This window comes from Panicum virgatum, chromosome 6K, assembly GCF_016808335.1.
Source record: "Panicum virgatum strain AP13 chromosome 6K, P.virgatum_v5, whole genome shotgun sequence".
Classification (NCBI taxonomy): Eukaryota; Viridiplantae; Streptophyta; class Magnoliopsida; order Poales; family Poaceae; genus Panicum; species Panicum virgatum.
Window position 1 is genome coordinate 34,167,203 of NC_053141.1, and position 16,798 is coordinate 34,184,000.

The 16,798-nt window shown below is 57.8% G+C and overlaps 1 protein-coding gene across 1 annotated transcript; it reads right to left on the reverse strand.

Annotated features, from left to right (window-relative positions):
- Nucleotides 1-237: 237 nt before the first annotated feature.
- LOC120712294 lies at nt 238-1,497 on the reverse strand. Its single transcript, XM_039998056.1, has 2 exons — nt 791-1,497; nt 238-645 (listed from the first exon to the last, which is right to left on the reverse strand). Exons 1-2 carry the CDS (start codon nt 1,201-1,203, stop codon nt 456-458), a joined length of 603 nt encoding a protein of 200 aa, XP_039853990.1. The 5' UTR covers nt 1,204-1,497; the 3' UTR covers nt 238-455.
- Between the last annotated feature and the right edge of the window lie 15,301 nt (nt 1,498-16,798).

Here is a 16,798-nt window from a genome sequence, read left to right on the forward strand (position 1 = left end):
TCACGCGCGCGAACAAACAAGAGCATACTCCTACATGGCATGGCATGTGGGCCAGCTGTGCCTCGCATCCTGGTGAGCGAGAGGGGAATCTAGCCAGATCTCCATCCACCGGCCGCGCGCCATGGGCGGCGATCCGACTTCGAGATCGATCAGCTGGTGGAAACCGTAGAAACTGACACGATCTCGCGGCGATCGACAAAATAAAATAAAATCATGCGCGCGTGGTGAGCGCCGGATTGATGAGATCAAAGAAATTCATCCGCGCAGACGAACAATACAGTAGCATCAAGATCAAGTAGTGCTTTTGCATTGATCGTTGATGAGAGCATATTACATGGCTGGTGATGGCGGAGCCCACCAGGCTGCGGGCATAGGTTTGTGCGGGTAGATGGGTAGTAGTAGTGCGTGCGTGGCGCGCCAGCCAGCGTGCTCCCGCCGGCCGGCCGGTCGCCTCATCAGGCCGCGGCGAGCGTCTCGCCGGGCTTGTCGGAGCCCGCGCCGGCCGGAGGCACCACCACCACCGGGTCCCCCGCCGGGGGCGCCGCCGTCGGCGGCGCCGCGACCGCGAGCGCGCACTTCTCCTTCCACTCCTCGATCGTCATGTGCTGCTGCCGGCACTCCAGGCTGCAGAACGCCGTGTCGCCCCTGCGCGCCGAGCAAGAAAACTCAGTTAGACACCAGACCCACACCCAGACCCACAAGCTTCTTCAGCTCTTCTTCTTCTTCTTCTTCTTCTTCTTCTTCTTCTTCTTGAATCGGTTGATGGATGGGGATGCGCACGAGACCAGACCTGTACATGAAGGTGTCGCGGCCGGGGCCGAGGCGGCGGTTGCAGAGCCCGCAGGAGCGGAGGAACGCCGCGGTCTCGGCGGCCGAGAAGTCGGCCGAGTTCCGCCGGAGCCCCGCCAGCGCCGGCGCCGCGCGGGCGCGGTACGCCGCCAGCCAGTCCGCCCTCCCGCCAGCCGAAGCCGCGCCGCCGCCGCCGCCGACGGCCCACGTGTAGGGCTCCTCCGCCTGCAACGCGGCGCGCGCCGGCGGCGGCGGCGGCAGCAGCTGCAGCTCCGCCTCCTCGTCCTCCAGCTCCTCCTCGGGCACGCCCGCCAGCGCGTCCGGCGGCGCGAACTCCGTCATGCTCGTCGTCCGCCGCATGTTCTGCCGCACCGGCGCCGGCGCCGGCCTCCCGGACCTCTTCCCCAGCATCATCGCTAGCACTCCGCCGCCCCTGCTGTTTGTATCTTCCAACTCGTATGGTAGTTCTATACACTTGCACACCACCCTCTCCGAACCTATGTACGGCTACGTGATCCTTGGCAGCGGCTGGAGGAGGGCTAGAGGAGGTGGTGTCTTGGTTCGGAGCTGCGCCGGGAAGACGAGGAGGAGGTGGCGGTCGCCATGGCTGCTACGGCCGTGGGGAGGGGGAGGAGCTGAGGAAGAGAGGTGGGTGAAGGCGGAGGAAGAGCAGTAGGGGTGTGGGTGGTGGGAACGGGGGAGAGGCGGGGTGACATAAAACGAGGGGAGCGGAGGAATCGGGGCCGTTGAAAGGAATCTCCAGATCCATCGGATCCACGTCAGCACCCACCAGGGGTTTTTATTCCCCTACGCTATTTGTCTTCGACTTGCTGATTGCGTTATTGATTGATTGATATGAGTTTTTGTTTTGGGAGGTATTTATCAATATGAGAATGAGCAGCGATAAAAGCACAATTGCTTTCTCTTACTAAAAACATGCTCAGGTACAGTCGTGAGAAAAAAAACAATTGCTTGTACACTTGTAAAGGGCACGCACCTTATAGCCAGCAATGACGAGATTTGAAAGTTTAAATATAGTGCAAGATAGTTTTTCTAAAGTATACATAATTAGATGTATTGATTCTTTTAGCAGCTATATCATCATACAACTTAACTGAGAGTTTTGATGCATTAATATTTTTAAATCTAACTTTGGAAACAAGTGCTGCAAGGAAAATTGGCTTCTTATATGTCTTTCCTTTTTTTCTCTATATGCTTTATTCGGATCTGATGCCATTTTTTCTCTAGTCTACTAGTTTATAGCAGAGAAAAGAATATGTGGCTCTATGTGCGCGATGCAGTGGCCATAATAAATTCATTATATATTACTAAAATTAAGAAAAAAACGATAAGTATTAGAAGCCCAAATAATGCGACTGGGACTCTTGGGTCCATCAAGGTTATTTGCATGCAAGTTGCAGATAGCAAGCGACCTTTGACCTACCGTCTCAGGTGTGTGTGTGCCCACTGATGAATGTGGCACTATTCCATTTATAGTAGTGGATATTTTTAGCTCGGATCTGTACGACGATGGATCCACAGATCGAAGCTGGTACGGTGGTACTGGTACGCCTCTCACATGCGTACCGTTCAGCAGGACTTCAGGTGCAGTTTATTAGTCACCAGAACAACGGGAGGTCACATTACAACATCACCCAATGCACTTGAACAAGATTATAAAAAAATAAATTGGAATCAACCCTATGTCTCCGATGAGCATCGACCACGGCAGATGTGAAGCTGATTGGCTTGGACCCTCCTCGCTCCGTTATCTCCTAATGGTTTGGTTACAGTAACTCGCGCGCGACACGTGTGTGCATGGGAGCCTCCCGACAGTTTCTTGATAAATCTTTCAAAATATTCAGTTATGGATGTTCTAATATTTTTTCATGGGTATTATTTAGTATTAGATAGAGAAGTTGTTTTGCAGTTCTCCAATAATCTCATCTTGATCCTACTATAGTCATTGACTTGTCCCAACAGTGGCGGAGCCAGGTGTGTTTACCGAGTCTGCAGACCCCAGCTTAGACCCCAGCTTTATTGTGAAGAAGACCCCAATGATCAGCTGGGCTGGCTTCGCCCCTGCGTCCCAATAATTATTAGAGAAGTTAAATGGAATCTGTTAAGCAGCATTAAGCACTCTCTAATATGATTGTTGGAATGGGGAATCATGAGGATCTGCAGTAGAAGCTTTACTTGAGTTTTGAAATAGCTCCTCTCTAAGCGCGCGTCCCTAACAGAAAGTATAACCTGAATGAAAAGTTTGTAGCATGTCGTATATCATGTTTGGGAAAAAAGCATAAGACGAAAGGAAAAAAAAGAAAACAGTGATGTGCGTCTTGTACAAAAATCACTAAGCAACGGGCAGCTCATGTACTGGCTGTGGCTCCGCGGAGGCATGGCTCGTGCAAGGAAATCAATGGCGCACCTGCGTTCGCAAAAAGGGAAAGAAAAAAAAACCCATGTGGAGACGTTGCAGAGCCTAGAATTAACTGTTGGAAAAATATGCATGCTTGTACGAGTACAGGTTCTGTTAGAAGAATAAACATGCAGCTGATTGCTAAGTGTTAGGATTAATTAATAGTGACTAGTAGAGTGCACGTGCGACATCGCACGTGTCTAAAAAACAATGTTGCGAAAAAATAACCACACTAAATTTTAGTGGCAACAAGCATTTTTAGAAACTATATAGGGTGAAAATAAGCAGCGAAATCTCAATTGCGGTGAAAATAGACAAAATATTCCAAACATGAAAAAAATATATAATTATAAAAATAGGTAAACTGCCTCAGCAAACTGCCTTTGCCAGGTGGTTAGACCAGCATTATTTTCATAATAGAACAAAGAAGTACAATTATTTGGAGCTCAATACCCATGAGTCTCTTTCAGTTTCTAAACCATAACCAGCTAAAAGCTTTAACACTTATGTTCCTATGTTACTATTTGCAAGAAGTTAACCAAGCTATGACATAAAAGATAGTGAAGGAATCACAATCCATTACTCTTAAAATATAGTGATAGACCTCAAATAGATTGTTCCCCTTACTTCACCAAACTACTCTAATCTTCCCATAAAAAAAGTTTAAAAGCTGTAGTATTCCATAGGGAGTTGCATAACTCTAATCTGACCAATTTCTACAAAGGAAGATGTCGGGTACCACGATTAGGGACACCCTAACCGGGGTACTAAGATCGCCCTAAAAACGCAAACACCTGTTAAAACAACTGGGCCCACAAAGGCCCACGGCCTGCTTCCTACTTGGGAAAAAGGAAAGGACTCAAGGAAGCCCATCGTACGGCCCATTCATATTCCCCTCGGACCCGCGGAACGATCTCTGCCTCGCTCGAGGGTCCCTCTTGGTCCGCTGGGCAATCTCCGCCTCGCTCGAGGGTAGCGGATCTTCCCTCGAGCGGGTAGCTCATCTCCGCCTCGCTCGAGGGTAGCGGATCTTCCCTCGAACGGGTGGCTCATCTCCGCCTCGCTCGAGGGTAGCGGATCTACCCTCGAGCGGGTGGCTCATCTCCGCCTCGCTCGAGGCCACCCCTCGGCACAAGGGACAAACAATCCCGCCACCCAACCGCGCGCCGTACGAAGGCATTAAAAGCCAGCCACTCCGCCACGGCTCAAAGGACGGGCGGCGTCAAGCTGCCACTCCCCCAGTAGATATGACCGGGGTCCCATCCGCTGACTCCGGTCACCATTCCACCATCCCGGATGCTGTAGCAGCGCCTTGGGACCTGCAACGCGGGACAAGATAGGCTCGGCACTGCTCCCGTTACTGTTCTGCCGACTCCGACCATCCGGACTCACCTCCCGCTGGGGAAGGGGTCCGGTAACGTCACGTGTCCTTCCGGGAGGGGCGCCCAGTACAAGATGGATGGAGTCCTGGACCTTCCCCTTCAGGGGTCCAGGACTTCCACGTGTCCCCCGGACCTTCTAGTGTGCACGCCCGCACTCCGACCAGGGGGTCCGGGGCCGTCGCGCCACCACTACCGCTGGAGTGTCCAGGACCCTAGTTCGCAGGGCCCACTGCACACCACCACCACGCCGCCTGAAGGGACACTGCAGGACGACCGGCGCGATCTTCGCAGGGCCAAGGACAACATCCAGGACGACTGCGACGCGCGCCACCTTCCCACAGTGTATTCCTACAGTGTTCGACCACTGTACCCCGCGATTCAGGGGAAAACAACGACTTTCATGCCCCACTCATGCACGCCGCCCCTCCTTGTGACTATAAAAGGAGGAGGCGGGCTCCCCTTAGCCGGGTCGAAAACACTGGACTCTGGCTAAACCTTCTCTGGTTCTCTCTTTTCCAAGAGGATGTTCAGGGACTACTGAGCACTCATCTCAACCGACTCCACTCCTAGCAGAGACTTGGGAGCTTCCCTCCCTCTCTCGCCTTGCTTGTATCCCCTACTACAAGCACTCCGGGTGCAAGATAATTCAGTGCCCTCGCACACCCCCTTTGCTGGACGTACGGCCTCGCGGCCGAAACCAGGATAAACCGTGCGTTACTGTAATTGCCTCTTGCATCATCATCTGGGACGAGGAAACACGCAGCATTTACTAGTTGGGATCCAGGCCCCCAGGTCGGGACACCGACAGTTGGCGCGCCAGGTAGGGGAGCCGCGTGACATTTTTCTCTCTTTTTCCCATTTGATCTCCAGGGATGGCGGGCAGATCCAACCCATACCCTATGGGTGCTTCGAATCCGCTCCCAGCGGGATTCGTGATCTGGTTTGGGAGTCTCGAGTTCGGAGCAACCGGCAACAGTTACCTCATGCGGCTCCTCTCGCCCAGACGCAACCCCATCACCTCGACTTCGCCAGCCCAGCGCAACAGGCGCTCGGGCCAACGTTCGGGACAAGCACGCGCGGAGCGGTGTCGTGTGGCACGCCACAGCTCCCCCATGTGGGTCGAGGCTGGCATGTCGCAACTCAGCATCATGGCCAACGGGGCCACCGCTTCGTCATCACGTGCCCCAACGCCATCTGCGCCGGCAACATCATTTGCTACGGCACCAGTGTCTCTCGGGGGGGGGGCTCGACCTCGCCGTCGCCCTTCCCCTTTGGGATGCGTAACACCTGCGCCGCGAAGCACAGGAGCTCATCGAGCAAGCTGCTGTGCAGCAGGCCGAGAGTTCTGCGTCTCGAATGCGCTCGAAGGCCCCGGAGCAGCCTGGTGGGACTGCGCACCAGGAGCACGAAATTTCTGTGCACACACCACCAGCACGGAAGGGCAAGGCAGCCGTAGCGCCCGGCGCGAGGGCACCCTCGGTGCACGAGCGCATCGGAAGAGTTCCCGTAAGGGAGCGAATCCGCGACACTCGCGGGCACGCCGGCGACGGCGACGCCCGCAACGTCATCGACGGCAGGAGGTACACCCCTCGACGGGGTGGACGCTTCGACCCCGAGCACGACAGGGGTGAGTCACCGGAGCCTCCGGGCACCCGGGTGTTCAGCCGGGAGATTCGAACAGCATCTTTTCCCCCGCGCTTTCGACAACCCAACACCCTCGTCTAGTACTCGGGCGAGACTGATCCTGCAGTCTGGCTTAACGACTACCGCCTAGCGTGCCAGCTAGGCGGCGCGACGGAGGACGCGGTCATCATCCGCAACCTTCCTCTTCATCTTGCTGACGCCACACGAACGTGGCTCGAGCACCTGCCTGCAGATCAGATCCACAACTGGGCCGACTTGGTCCACATCTTCGTGGGCAATTTCCAGGGCATGTACGTACGCCCTGGGAACTCCTGGGACCTCAAAGGGTGTCATCAGAAGCCCCGCGAGTCCCTGCGTGACTACGTGCGACGCTCTCCAAGCAGTGCACCGAGCTCCCCAGCGTCACCCACGTCAAGGTCATCAGCGCTTTCCTCGAGGGTACGACGTGCAGGAACCTGGTGCATGAGCTCGCGAGAAGCCGACCCGTCAACACCAATGAGCTGTTCGACGCTGCCACCAACTACACAGCCGGAGAGGAGGCCGTTGGTGCCATCTTCGACGACAAGTCGAGCAAGCGCAAGGACGATGTGCCCGCGGAGGGCAGCAACGTCAAGCCCAACAACCCCGCCAAGAAACTGAAGCGGGGGAGGAAGGGAAAGAAGCTGGTCCCACCGAACCAGCGCGGGTCGGGGCAGGCAGAGGACTCCGAGGAGGCCTTCGCCGCCGCCCCAGACCGCAAAGGACCTCGTGGCCCCCCTCGAGGTGGTGGTGGCCAATTCGACGACATGCTTAAGAAGCCATGCCCTTACCATATGGGCCCGGTCAATCATACCCTCGAGCAGTGCGAAATGCTCAAGAAATACTACAATCGCGTCGCGCATCGCGACGAAGACAAGAAGAAGGATACTGGTGACAAAGGTGGAGATGACGAGTTCCCCCCGGTGGAGAACGCCATCTTCATCTTTGGAGGAGCAACGACGAATATGACTTCCCGGCAGCGCAAGCGTGAGCGCCGCGAGGTCTTCTCCGTCACCAAAGCCACGCCATCCTACCTCGACTGGTCGAAGGATACCATCACCTTTGGCCGAGAGGACCACCCCGATTATGTCCCGCACCCGGGACGGTATCCGCTCATTGTCGACCCCATCATCGGCAACACCCGCTTCTCCAAGGTGCTCATGGACGGAGGCAGCAGCCTCAACATCATGTACGCCCACACCTTGGAGCTCATGGGGATCGGACTGGACAAGCTCCGCCCAGCAAGTCGCCATTCCATGGCATTGCGCCGGGGAAGCAAATCCAACCCTCGGCCATATTGATCTGCCCGTCTGCTTCGGCACGGCAGCCAACTTTCGCAAGGAGGTACTCACTTTTGAGGTGGTGGGGTTTCGAGGATCCTACCATGCCATCCTTGGTCGTCCTTGCTACGCTAGGTTCATGGCCGTCCCCAACTACACCTACCTCAAGCTCAAAATGCCAGGTCCGAAGGGTGTCATCACCATCGGCTCTTCATTCGAGCACGCCTACGAGTGCGACGTCGAGTGCGTTGAGCGTGCGGAAGCTCAAGCGGAGGACAAGGCCCTCGCAGCCACCCTCGACAAAATGGCTAGCGAGGCCTTGGACTCCACGCACCGACACGCCGGGAGCTTCGAACCCGCCGAGGGTATCAAGAAGGTGTCCCTCGACCCGAGCCACTCCGACGACAAGGCGTTGCAGATCAGCGCCACCCTCGACGACAAATAGGAGGTGGTGCTCGTCGATTTCCTCCGCGCCAACGCAGACATCTTTGCGTGGAGCCCCTCGGACATGCCTGGCATACCGAGGGAGGTCGCCGAGCACTCCCTTGATGTCCGACCCAACTCCAAGCCGGTGAAGCAGCGCCTACGATGCTTCGATGAGCTCAAACGCCGGGCGATCGGCGAGGAGTTGCAGAAACTTCTGGCAGCCGGATTCATCAAAGAGGTATTCCATCCCGAGTGGCTAGCTAATCCAGTATTAGTGAAGAAAAAGAGTGGAAACTGGAGGATGTGTGTAGATTACACTAGTTTAAATAAGACATGTTCGAAGGTTCCTTTTCCTTTGCCACGAATTGATCATATTGTAGATACTACTGCGGGATGTGAACTCCTATCCTTTCTTGATGCCTATTCCGGTTACCACCAAATCAAGATGAAAGAGTCCGACCAGCTCGCGACCTCTTTTATCACACCTTTTGGCATGTACTGCTACGTTACGATGCCCTTTAGCCTCAGAAACGCTGGACCCACATACCAGCGGTGTATGCTCCACGTTTTTGGAGACCATCTCGGGCGCAGCGTAGAGGCATATGTCGATGACATCGTTGTAAAATCCAGGAAGGCGGACGACCTGGTTGCTGATCTCAGGATCGCATTCGATTGCCTACGGGCCAAAGGGGTAAAACTTAACCCCGAGAAGTGCGTGTTCGGGGTGCCTCGAGGCATGCTCTTGGGTTTCATTGTCTCCCAGCGGGGCATCGAACCCAACCCTGATAAAGTCTCGGCCATCACTCGGATGGGACCGATCCGAGACCTAAAGGGGGTACAGAGGGTCATGGGATGCCTAGCGTCTCTTAGCCGGTTCATCTCGCGCCTCGGCGAGAAAGGCTTACCCCTGTATCGGCTCTTGAGAAAAACCGAGCGCTTCACGTGGACCCCCGAAGCTCAAGAAGCCCTCGAAAGGCTGAAGGCATCACTCACTCGTGTCCCTATTCTCACACCACCCACGGACGGCGAGCCCCTCTACTTGTACGTAGCCGCGATGACCCAAGTGGTCAGCGCGGTGATCGTGGTCGAAAGACAAGAGGAGGGCCATGCATTGCCCGTCCAACGGCCGGTGTATTACATCAGCGAGGTGTTGTCTGCAACTAAGACACGCTATCCGCAGATTCAGAAACTGCTCTACACAGTGGTTCTGGCTCAGCGTAAGCTGCGCCACTACTTCGAGGCCCATCCCGTCACCGTGGTCTCATCTTTTCCTTTAGGAGAGATAGCCCGCAACCGGGAAGCCGAGGGTAGAATCGCCAAATGGTCTGTGGAGCTGATGGGGGAAACTCTTACTTACGCCCCCCGCAAGGCGATCAAGTCCCAAATCTTGGCTGACTTCGTGTTCGAGTGGACGGACGTTCAGCTGCCCCCACTATAGATCTAGGGCGAATGCTGGACCATATTTTTCGACGGGTCGGTGATGAAAACTGGCGCCGGTGCCGGTCTCCTTTTCATCTCACCCCTTGGAGAGCATATGCGATACATGATACGCCTACACTTCCCAGCATCAAACAACATGGCGGAGTATGAGGCCCTTCTCAGTGGCCTTCGCATCGCCATCGAGCTCGGCGTCAAACGCCTCGACGTACGCGGTGACTCTCAGCTTGTCGTCGACCAAGTAATGAAGGAGTCTAGCTGTCGCGACCCGAAGATGGAGGCGTATTGCAATGCAGTGCGCCGCCTCGAAGACAAATTCGATGGCCTAGAGCTCAATCATGTCCCGCGTAAGTACAACGAGGACGCCGACAAACTAGCGAAGATCGCGTTGGGGTGGACTACCGTCCCCCCGAACATCTTCGCTCGAGACATCATCAAGCCCTCCGTCGAGTTCAAGGACCCGACGGAGTCAGGCCCTTCGTCCGCTGGGCCCTCCGGCGGGAACTCCCCGGTGGACGAAGTCGAGCCCATGGACATTGACTTCGAGACCACCTCCGCAGACGAGGCCGAAGCAATGGAAGTCGACGAGGCCCCCACTTCGCGAGACTGGCGCGTCCAGTATCTAGACTGGATGATTCGAGGGGACCTACCCTCGAACCGCGCTCAGGCGCGGCGCCTCGCCAGGCGGGCCAAGTCCTTCGTTCTGATCGACAACGAGCTACACAAGCGCAGCCCCTCGGGTGTCCTGCAGCGATGCATCCCCATCCCCGACGGCAAGGAGCTGATCCACGACATCCATGCTGGCATCTGCGGCCATCATGCCGCGCCGCGCACCCTCGTGGGTAACGCGTTTCGGCAAGGCTTTTACTGGCCCACCGCGGTCGCCGACGCCACCGACGTTGTGCGGATCTGCGAGGGTTGCCAGTTCTATGCTCAAAAAACACACCTCCCGGGCCATGCTCTGCAGACCATCCCCATCATGTGGCCATTCGCCGTGTGGGGACTAGACCTCGTCGGTCCGCTGAAAAAAGTGCCCGGGGGCTTCACCCACTTGCTGGTGGCGGTCGACAAGTTTTCCAAGTGGATCGAGGCTCGACCCATCGGCAATATCAAATCCGAGCAAGCAGTTCTGTTCTTCACCGACATCGTCTTCAGGTTCGGGGTCCCAAACTCGATCATCACCGACAATGGCACCCAGTTCACAGGCAAGTGGTTCTTGGCGTTCTGCGACAGCTTCCACATACATGTGGACTGGTCGGCTGTGGCACACCCACAGACGAACGGGCAAGTGGAGCGTGCCAATGGCATGATCCTCCAAGGACTAAAGCCAAGGATCTTCAACAAGCTGAAAAAATTCGGCCGGAGGTGGCTCAGCGGAGCTGCCCTCGGTCATTTGGAGCCTGAGGACGACCCCAAGCAGAGCTACGGGCTTTTCCCCGTTCTTCCTCGTTTATGGCGCCGAGGCCATCCTCCCCACTGACTTGGAGTACGGATCGCCGAGGCTCAAGGCATACCAAGAGCAACGAAACCAGCGAGCTCGCGAAGATTTGCTGGACCAAGTGGACGAGGCTCGAGACGTGGCGCTCCTCCACTCTGCGCGCTACCAGCAGTCCTTATGAAGGTATCAAGCGCAGAGGGCCCGGCGCCGAGATCTCAACGAAGGGGACTTGGTGCTGAGGCTTCGACAGGACAGCAGGGGCCGCCACAAGCTCTCACCTCCATGTGAAGGACCGTACATAATCGCTGAGGTGCTCAAACCCGGCACATACAAGCTGGCAAACGAAAAAGGCGAAGTCCTCACCAACGCTTGGAATATACAACAGCTACGTCACTTCTATCCTTAAAATTTCAAGCTATTCGTACATCATTTGTACTCACATCTTCAATTTCCCGAAATAATAAAGTACGCTTTACTGGTTTATTTTTGGGAACCATCCGGGCCCTCGAGGGCTAGGATGTGCGCTGACACTGAGGTACGCTCGGCTTTACCCTCGGCAAAGCCGAGCTTCCCTCGGGGGCTACTATGGGGGGAACCCCCGAACGTCCCCAAAAAGTCGCGAATGTTTTTCGAAAAATTTCCGTCTCGACCCTAAGCTTCTCGTATCCTTGGAGAAAATGGACGCGAGGTGTAAGCAACTACGGTACGGGCCGGCCGAGTCGTGGGGCCGCCTACGCCTCCGGGATACGGCACCCCCCTCACCACCCTATGCCTACGTTGCTTACGAACGCAAACTTCCTCGCAGATGTTTATCTAAGTCGCAAACGAAGAACACGGAAATAAAGTAAAGAAACATAGGCTCGAACGCACAAGGCCTCGACGGGCCACACAGTCAATTCAACGAAATAAAATCTCTTATATTCATAGGATGCGATTACAAAGCGTGACTATGATGTAAACACTAATCTATTTACATGGGCTCCGAGGCCCAGTTTTCCTACAGGCTATCATCCCCCCTTGCGGGCCCTCAGGGGCATCGAATTCGGCGATGGGAGGGATGTCTGCTTCAAGCTTGCCGGCGAGGACCGTGGCGAACTCCTCCGCGGCTGCATCGGCTTCGTCCATGATGGCCGATGCGGCGTCCGCATCCACATCATCGGGACCGACGTACCCCGACGACACCCTCTGGAGATCCATGAGGTAGTGCGTCGAGGCCACGGCGAGAGCCCGCAGGACACCAAGGCGGAAGGTGCTCTTGGCATGTTCGGCAATCCGACCGCCTAGCACGCGCAGGCGGCTGATCACCGAACTGCCCGAGACGGCACCCTCCCCCTCGAGCTCTTGACACGCGCTCACGGCGGTCTGCTCCAGCTCAGCAAACTCCATATGTGCCGCCGTGAGCGCGGTGTGGACCGCTTCCTTCGCTGCGGTCTCGTCCGCCACCTTCCGACTCAGCTCTGAGCAAAGGAAATCAACGTCAACTACGAAAAGAAACAAATCAACGAAAAACTTGAAGGTACTCACCCGTGATGTTCCTTTGCGCCTCCTCCCTCTGGGCTCGGGCGGCCTCTTCGAGCGAGGACAAGGAGGCTTCCTTCTCTCTAAGGGTAGCCCCCATGTTCTGGAGGGCCACCTCCTTCTTCTCGAGGTCCTCGCCTTGTTCCCGGAGGGTCCCGGTGAGCGCAACCATGGTCACCTCTTTATGGAGGAGCTCGGCCTTCTGCTGCTCGAGCGTTGTGCTGAGGCGCTGCAGCTCAGCGCTCTGCACCTCAGCCTCGCGAGCACTCTCCTCGAGCGCCGTCCGAAGGCGTTGCAGCTCGGAGGCCTGCGCCTCGGCCTCCCGGGCCTTCTACTCCGCTGCCGCCCTCTGGGCGTCCCGCTCATCGGCAACCCGCGCCAATTCCTCCTCCAGCGCTCGCTGACGCACCCCCAGATCGGCCATTTTTGTGTTGGCGTCGATATTCTTGAGCACCAGCTCGGCGTTGTGTTGCCCGAGCTGGCTCATCTGGGAGTACAACCGGGTCATCTCGGTGCTCTTTTCGCGCGAGATTTCCCTCAGCTGCTGCAAAGGGGAAGGACGTGGGTGAAGACGCGTAAAAGCTAAAACCGAATCTGAGCAATCCTCGGGGGAGAAGTATTTACCTGGCTGACCTGGTAATCCGCATCCTGGTGGAGCTGGAAGGCGCGGTCGAGGGCTTGCAAGATCTCCCGACCCACGCCCATCTGCTTGTTCCAGGCTTCCTCCTTCTCTTGCTCTTTGCGGAGGAACGCCGAGGGGACCCCGGATGGGACGATCGCCCCGAGATGGCCCCCCTCAGATGTCCCCGCCTCGAGCATGCCCACGCCGGCCGACGCGAACTCGGCAATGTGCGCGGCGGCTCTTGTCCCAGTAGCGGGGTCGATGTCCATCAAGTCCCCGTACTCCTCACTGTTGTCCGGCAGCTCTACCACCGCCGTTGGCACGGGCACTACCGTGACAGTACCCTCGTCCCGGACCTCCGTGGGCCCCGGGACGGGGGCTCCTTCTACCATCTGCTTGGCCGGCAGGGCGCTCCTGCGCGCCCCCGCCAGTTTCTCCCTCCGTATCCGGTCGGGCGGCGCTTGCCGTGTCACCCCGACCGGCCTCAACTTCTGCGGTTGCCAGGGTGGCGCCGTCCACGCCGCCCTGACCGGCCTCCTCGGCATCGGCAGCCTGAGCAGCCGCTTCGGCACCGCTCTGGCCGGCGTCGCTCTGCATGATGTCGCCCTCCTCCTGTGCCCGAGCTTGCTGCGCCGCCTGGGCCCCTCGAGCCATGGCCTCTCGTAGCCTCGCGGCTGCCGCCTCAAGATCCACGGCAGGCAGGGGCTGCGGCGCCGTGTGCGGCGTGCTGCGTGCCCCGGTCTTGAGAGCTTTGGCCGGGGCAAGCTGTACTGCATCTTTGGGGACGGCCCCGGGGCTGGAAATCAAGAGACGCGAGTTGAGGACAATAGGATCGAGAAATCCACCAAACACGTGACAAAAATGAAATCCAAAATACTTACCCAGATCGAGCACTCATGCTCCGCTTCCTCGCGGCGCTTCTTCGAGCCCGGGGCATGGTGCTGTCCCTCGAAGACTGCCCCGAGGGCGCCCCCGTCGTGTCGGCCTGGTGGCTCGAGGCTGCCAGCACGGACAACTCCTCTCCCGCCGCCGCCTCGTCGCCACGGATCAGCACCTGGGGCGCGGGCGTCTCCTTGCCGGCCGCCGGCGGGGATGACTCCCGCGCCGCGCCCTCGAGGGAGGGATTCGCCGATGACCCCGCCACGGCCCTCGGCTCCTCTGGCGCCATGGGCGCTCCCTCTTCTTCATCCCACAGGTAGAACGGAGGGGGGCTCGCGCCCGCACCTTCCCCGTCGCTCCTCAAAGCGTGGTCCTCGGCACCCGAGGCCTCCTCCTCGTCCTCCTCCGAGGACTCGGGAGTGGCGGGCTGCGGCTTCCCCTCCGCACGAGCGAGCTTGCACGCCTTGTCGTGCCTCGCCTTCCTCTTCCTTTTCCTCTCGACCTTCGCCTCCGCCGCGTCCTTCCGCCTCTTCATCTTCTCCGCGTGGAGGCGATTGATCAGGCACTGTTCTAGGACCGGGGGCCTCGAGATGCTGCACCTCAACCCCTGTAAAACACACCCGAGATGGGGTCAGGAAAAGGGAACTACATGACACACGACGAGTTCGAAGCCAAAACTTACCAGGGAAATATACCCCGGCTCAGGGCGCATCTTGATCCTCCAAAGATCCTCGGGATTTTGGGGAAACTCCGCCACCGCGTACTTCGCCCTCCGGGCGGCGTTGGTGTGGGAGAGGAGCTTGCTTGATGTCCTCGAGCCTTCAACCTTGCTCCCGGGGGTGAGCTCGAAAATCGGCAGGGCCCTTTCCACGAGAGGGATAACCCTCTGCCGGTAGAAGTTCGCGATAACGGCCACTGCCGTCAGCCCCTTCCTCACCAAACGCGCCAGCGCGTCGGTGAGGCCCTCGAGCCTGGCTTGCTGTGCTGGGGGCGACACCCCCCAGTCCCACTTCGGCGGTCGCTCCCGGAGAACTTTGTTAGTGAACGCCGGGAGCGCACCCTTGTGGTTCCGAAGGTAGAACCACCCTCGGCTCCACCCGGAGTTGTTTGTCGTCATCTTGCTCGAGATATAAAAGTTCTTCCGGGTCGGGCGGACGTGGAGCGTCAGGCCACCGGCGCGCCCGAACCGCCTCGGCTGGTTCCGCGCGTTCTCGACGAAGAGTTCGCCGCGGAACAGATGGATCCAGAGGTCCCAGTGGGCTTCGATGCCATGGTACCCCTCGCAGACGGCGACGAAGACCGCCGCCTGCGAGATGGATTTGGGGCTGAAATTGTGCAGCTCCACTCCGTAGTACTCGCACAAGGCCCTCATGAACGTACTGACGGGGATGCCGAAGCCTCGCTCTTGGAGGCGCACGAAGCTTACGAGGTAGCCTTGCGGGGGCTTCGGCTCGGTCTCGTCTGGGTGCGGGGAAATCCACGCCGACGCTCCCGAGTCGGGGTTCTGCGGCAGCAGCCGGTCGGCGACCAGCTGCTCCAGAACCGCCACGGTGGCGGAGGATTTCCCCCACGGCAGAGGCTGTTGGATGTCCGACATCTCCGCGAGTCGAGGGAGGATGCGGGAAAGGAGGCACCGAAACGGCTAAGTCTCTCTCTCTTTCTCTCTTTCTCCTTCTTCCTCCTCCTTCTCGCTCTTGGCTACGGGTTCAGGAAGCGACGGAGGCGGAGAAGGCAAAGCAGGATGGAGGCAAATGGCCATGTGAACCCAAAACATCCCCTTTCTCTTCATATTTATTCACCATGACGGGCGCATCCGTAGCCATGGCCAAATCTACCGCATTGAATGCGCTAGATTTTGCTATCACCGACGGATGGGCCCCATGACCGCGGAGTCTCCCACGCACGCACGCAGCAATAAATGCGGCACGGTAATCGGCGGGCGCGGCGCGACTGTTGTGCTATCCCATCCGTCAGCCGCCGCCCACGCCGCTTCGTCTGCCCGAGGCTGACGCCTGAAAAGGCGCACCCACACCGTACCGCACAGATCGGGCCACATCGCCCACTACCGGCAGAAGACCCGCGCGCGCGTGGCTCGCGACTCTGCGACGCTTTCATATCACGATGGAATATTCCTTCATGGGGTCTCTTTACCCTCGAAGGAATCGCATTTCGAGACCTTACTGATCAGGGGGTCAAAGCCTGGCCCTTCAGGGGGTTCGACAGACGCCCCAGATCACCAGAGTCAGGGACTGCAGGGATGTGCCATACAAGCTACCCTCGAACGCGGAGTTCGAGACATCCTACGCAGTGTTCAAGGCCAGGCGAGGGTGCCTAGAGGGGGATCCCATCGAGGGAGAGCATCGAGCCCTCGAACCCTACCGAATGGGTTCGAGCCCCGCCTAGCGAACCCTCGCGAGCGCTTTATGAGACGTGCCTATGGACCACGAGCCGACCCCTATCGAACGGGGCACGAACGTCCGCTTGAAGAACCCGCTAATAGCTCACTGAAGAAGCCATAGCTCGCGGCCCGGGCATGGGTACCATGGTGCGCTTCACCCCTCCTCCCTGCGGAAGGGCGACGAGGGTCGTAATCGAAGTCGAGAGTTCCCCTGAACGCATTTACACGGGCCGGGGCTCGGGGGCTCCTCGCGCACCACGGTTCAAACCACACCCTCGAATAAGTCGACGACCGTCAATCGTGAAGACTCCACGTGTTTAAACCAAACCCTCCGCTATTAACGTGCGCTCTCCAGATGGTTAAGCTAAGCGCCGGGCCACTGTACCAGCACTGGGAATGCCGAGGCCGGCTGAAAGAGTGCCGATGCCGGCTGAAAAAAGATGCTGGGCAGCCGCCCCAGTAAAGCTACACAGGGGGACGGCGTTTATAGCCCTTGGACGAGCACAAACTCTCCTCCAAGGCCTCGGGGGCTACACCCGTGGGTGCGC

Bases quoted from the DNA above. Each gene is read 5' to 3' on its own strand.
- LOC120712294 (XM_039998056.1), bottom strand. From the start codon at position 1,203: ATGATGCTGGGGAAGAGGTCCGGGAGGCCGGCGCCGGCGCCGGTGCGG. The intron at 646-790 runs GTCTGGTCTCGT...CTCGGCGCGCAG, and splicing joins CGCGACACCTTCATGTACAG to GGGCGACACGGCGTTCTGCA.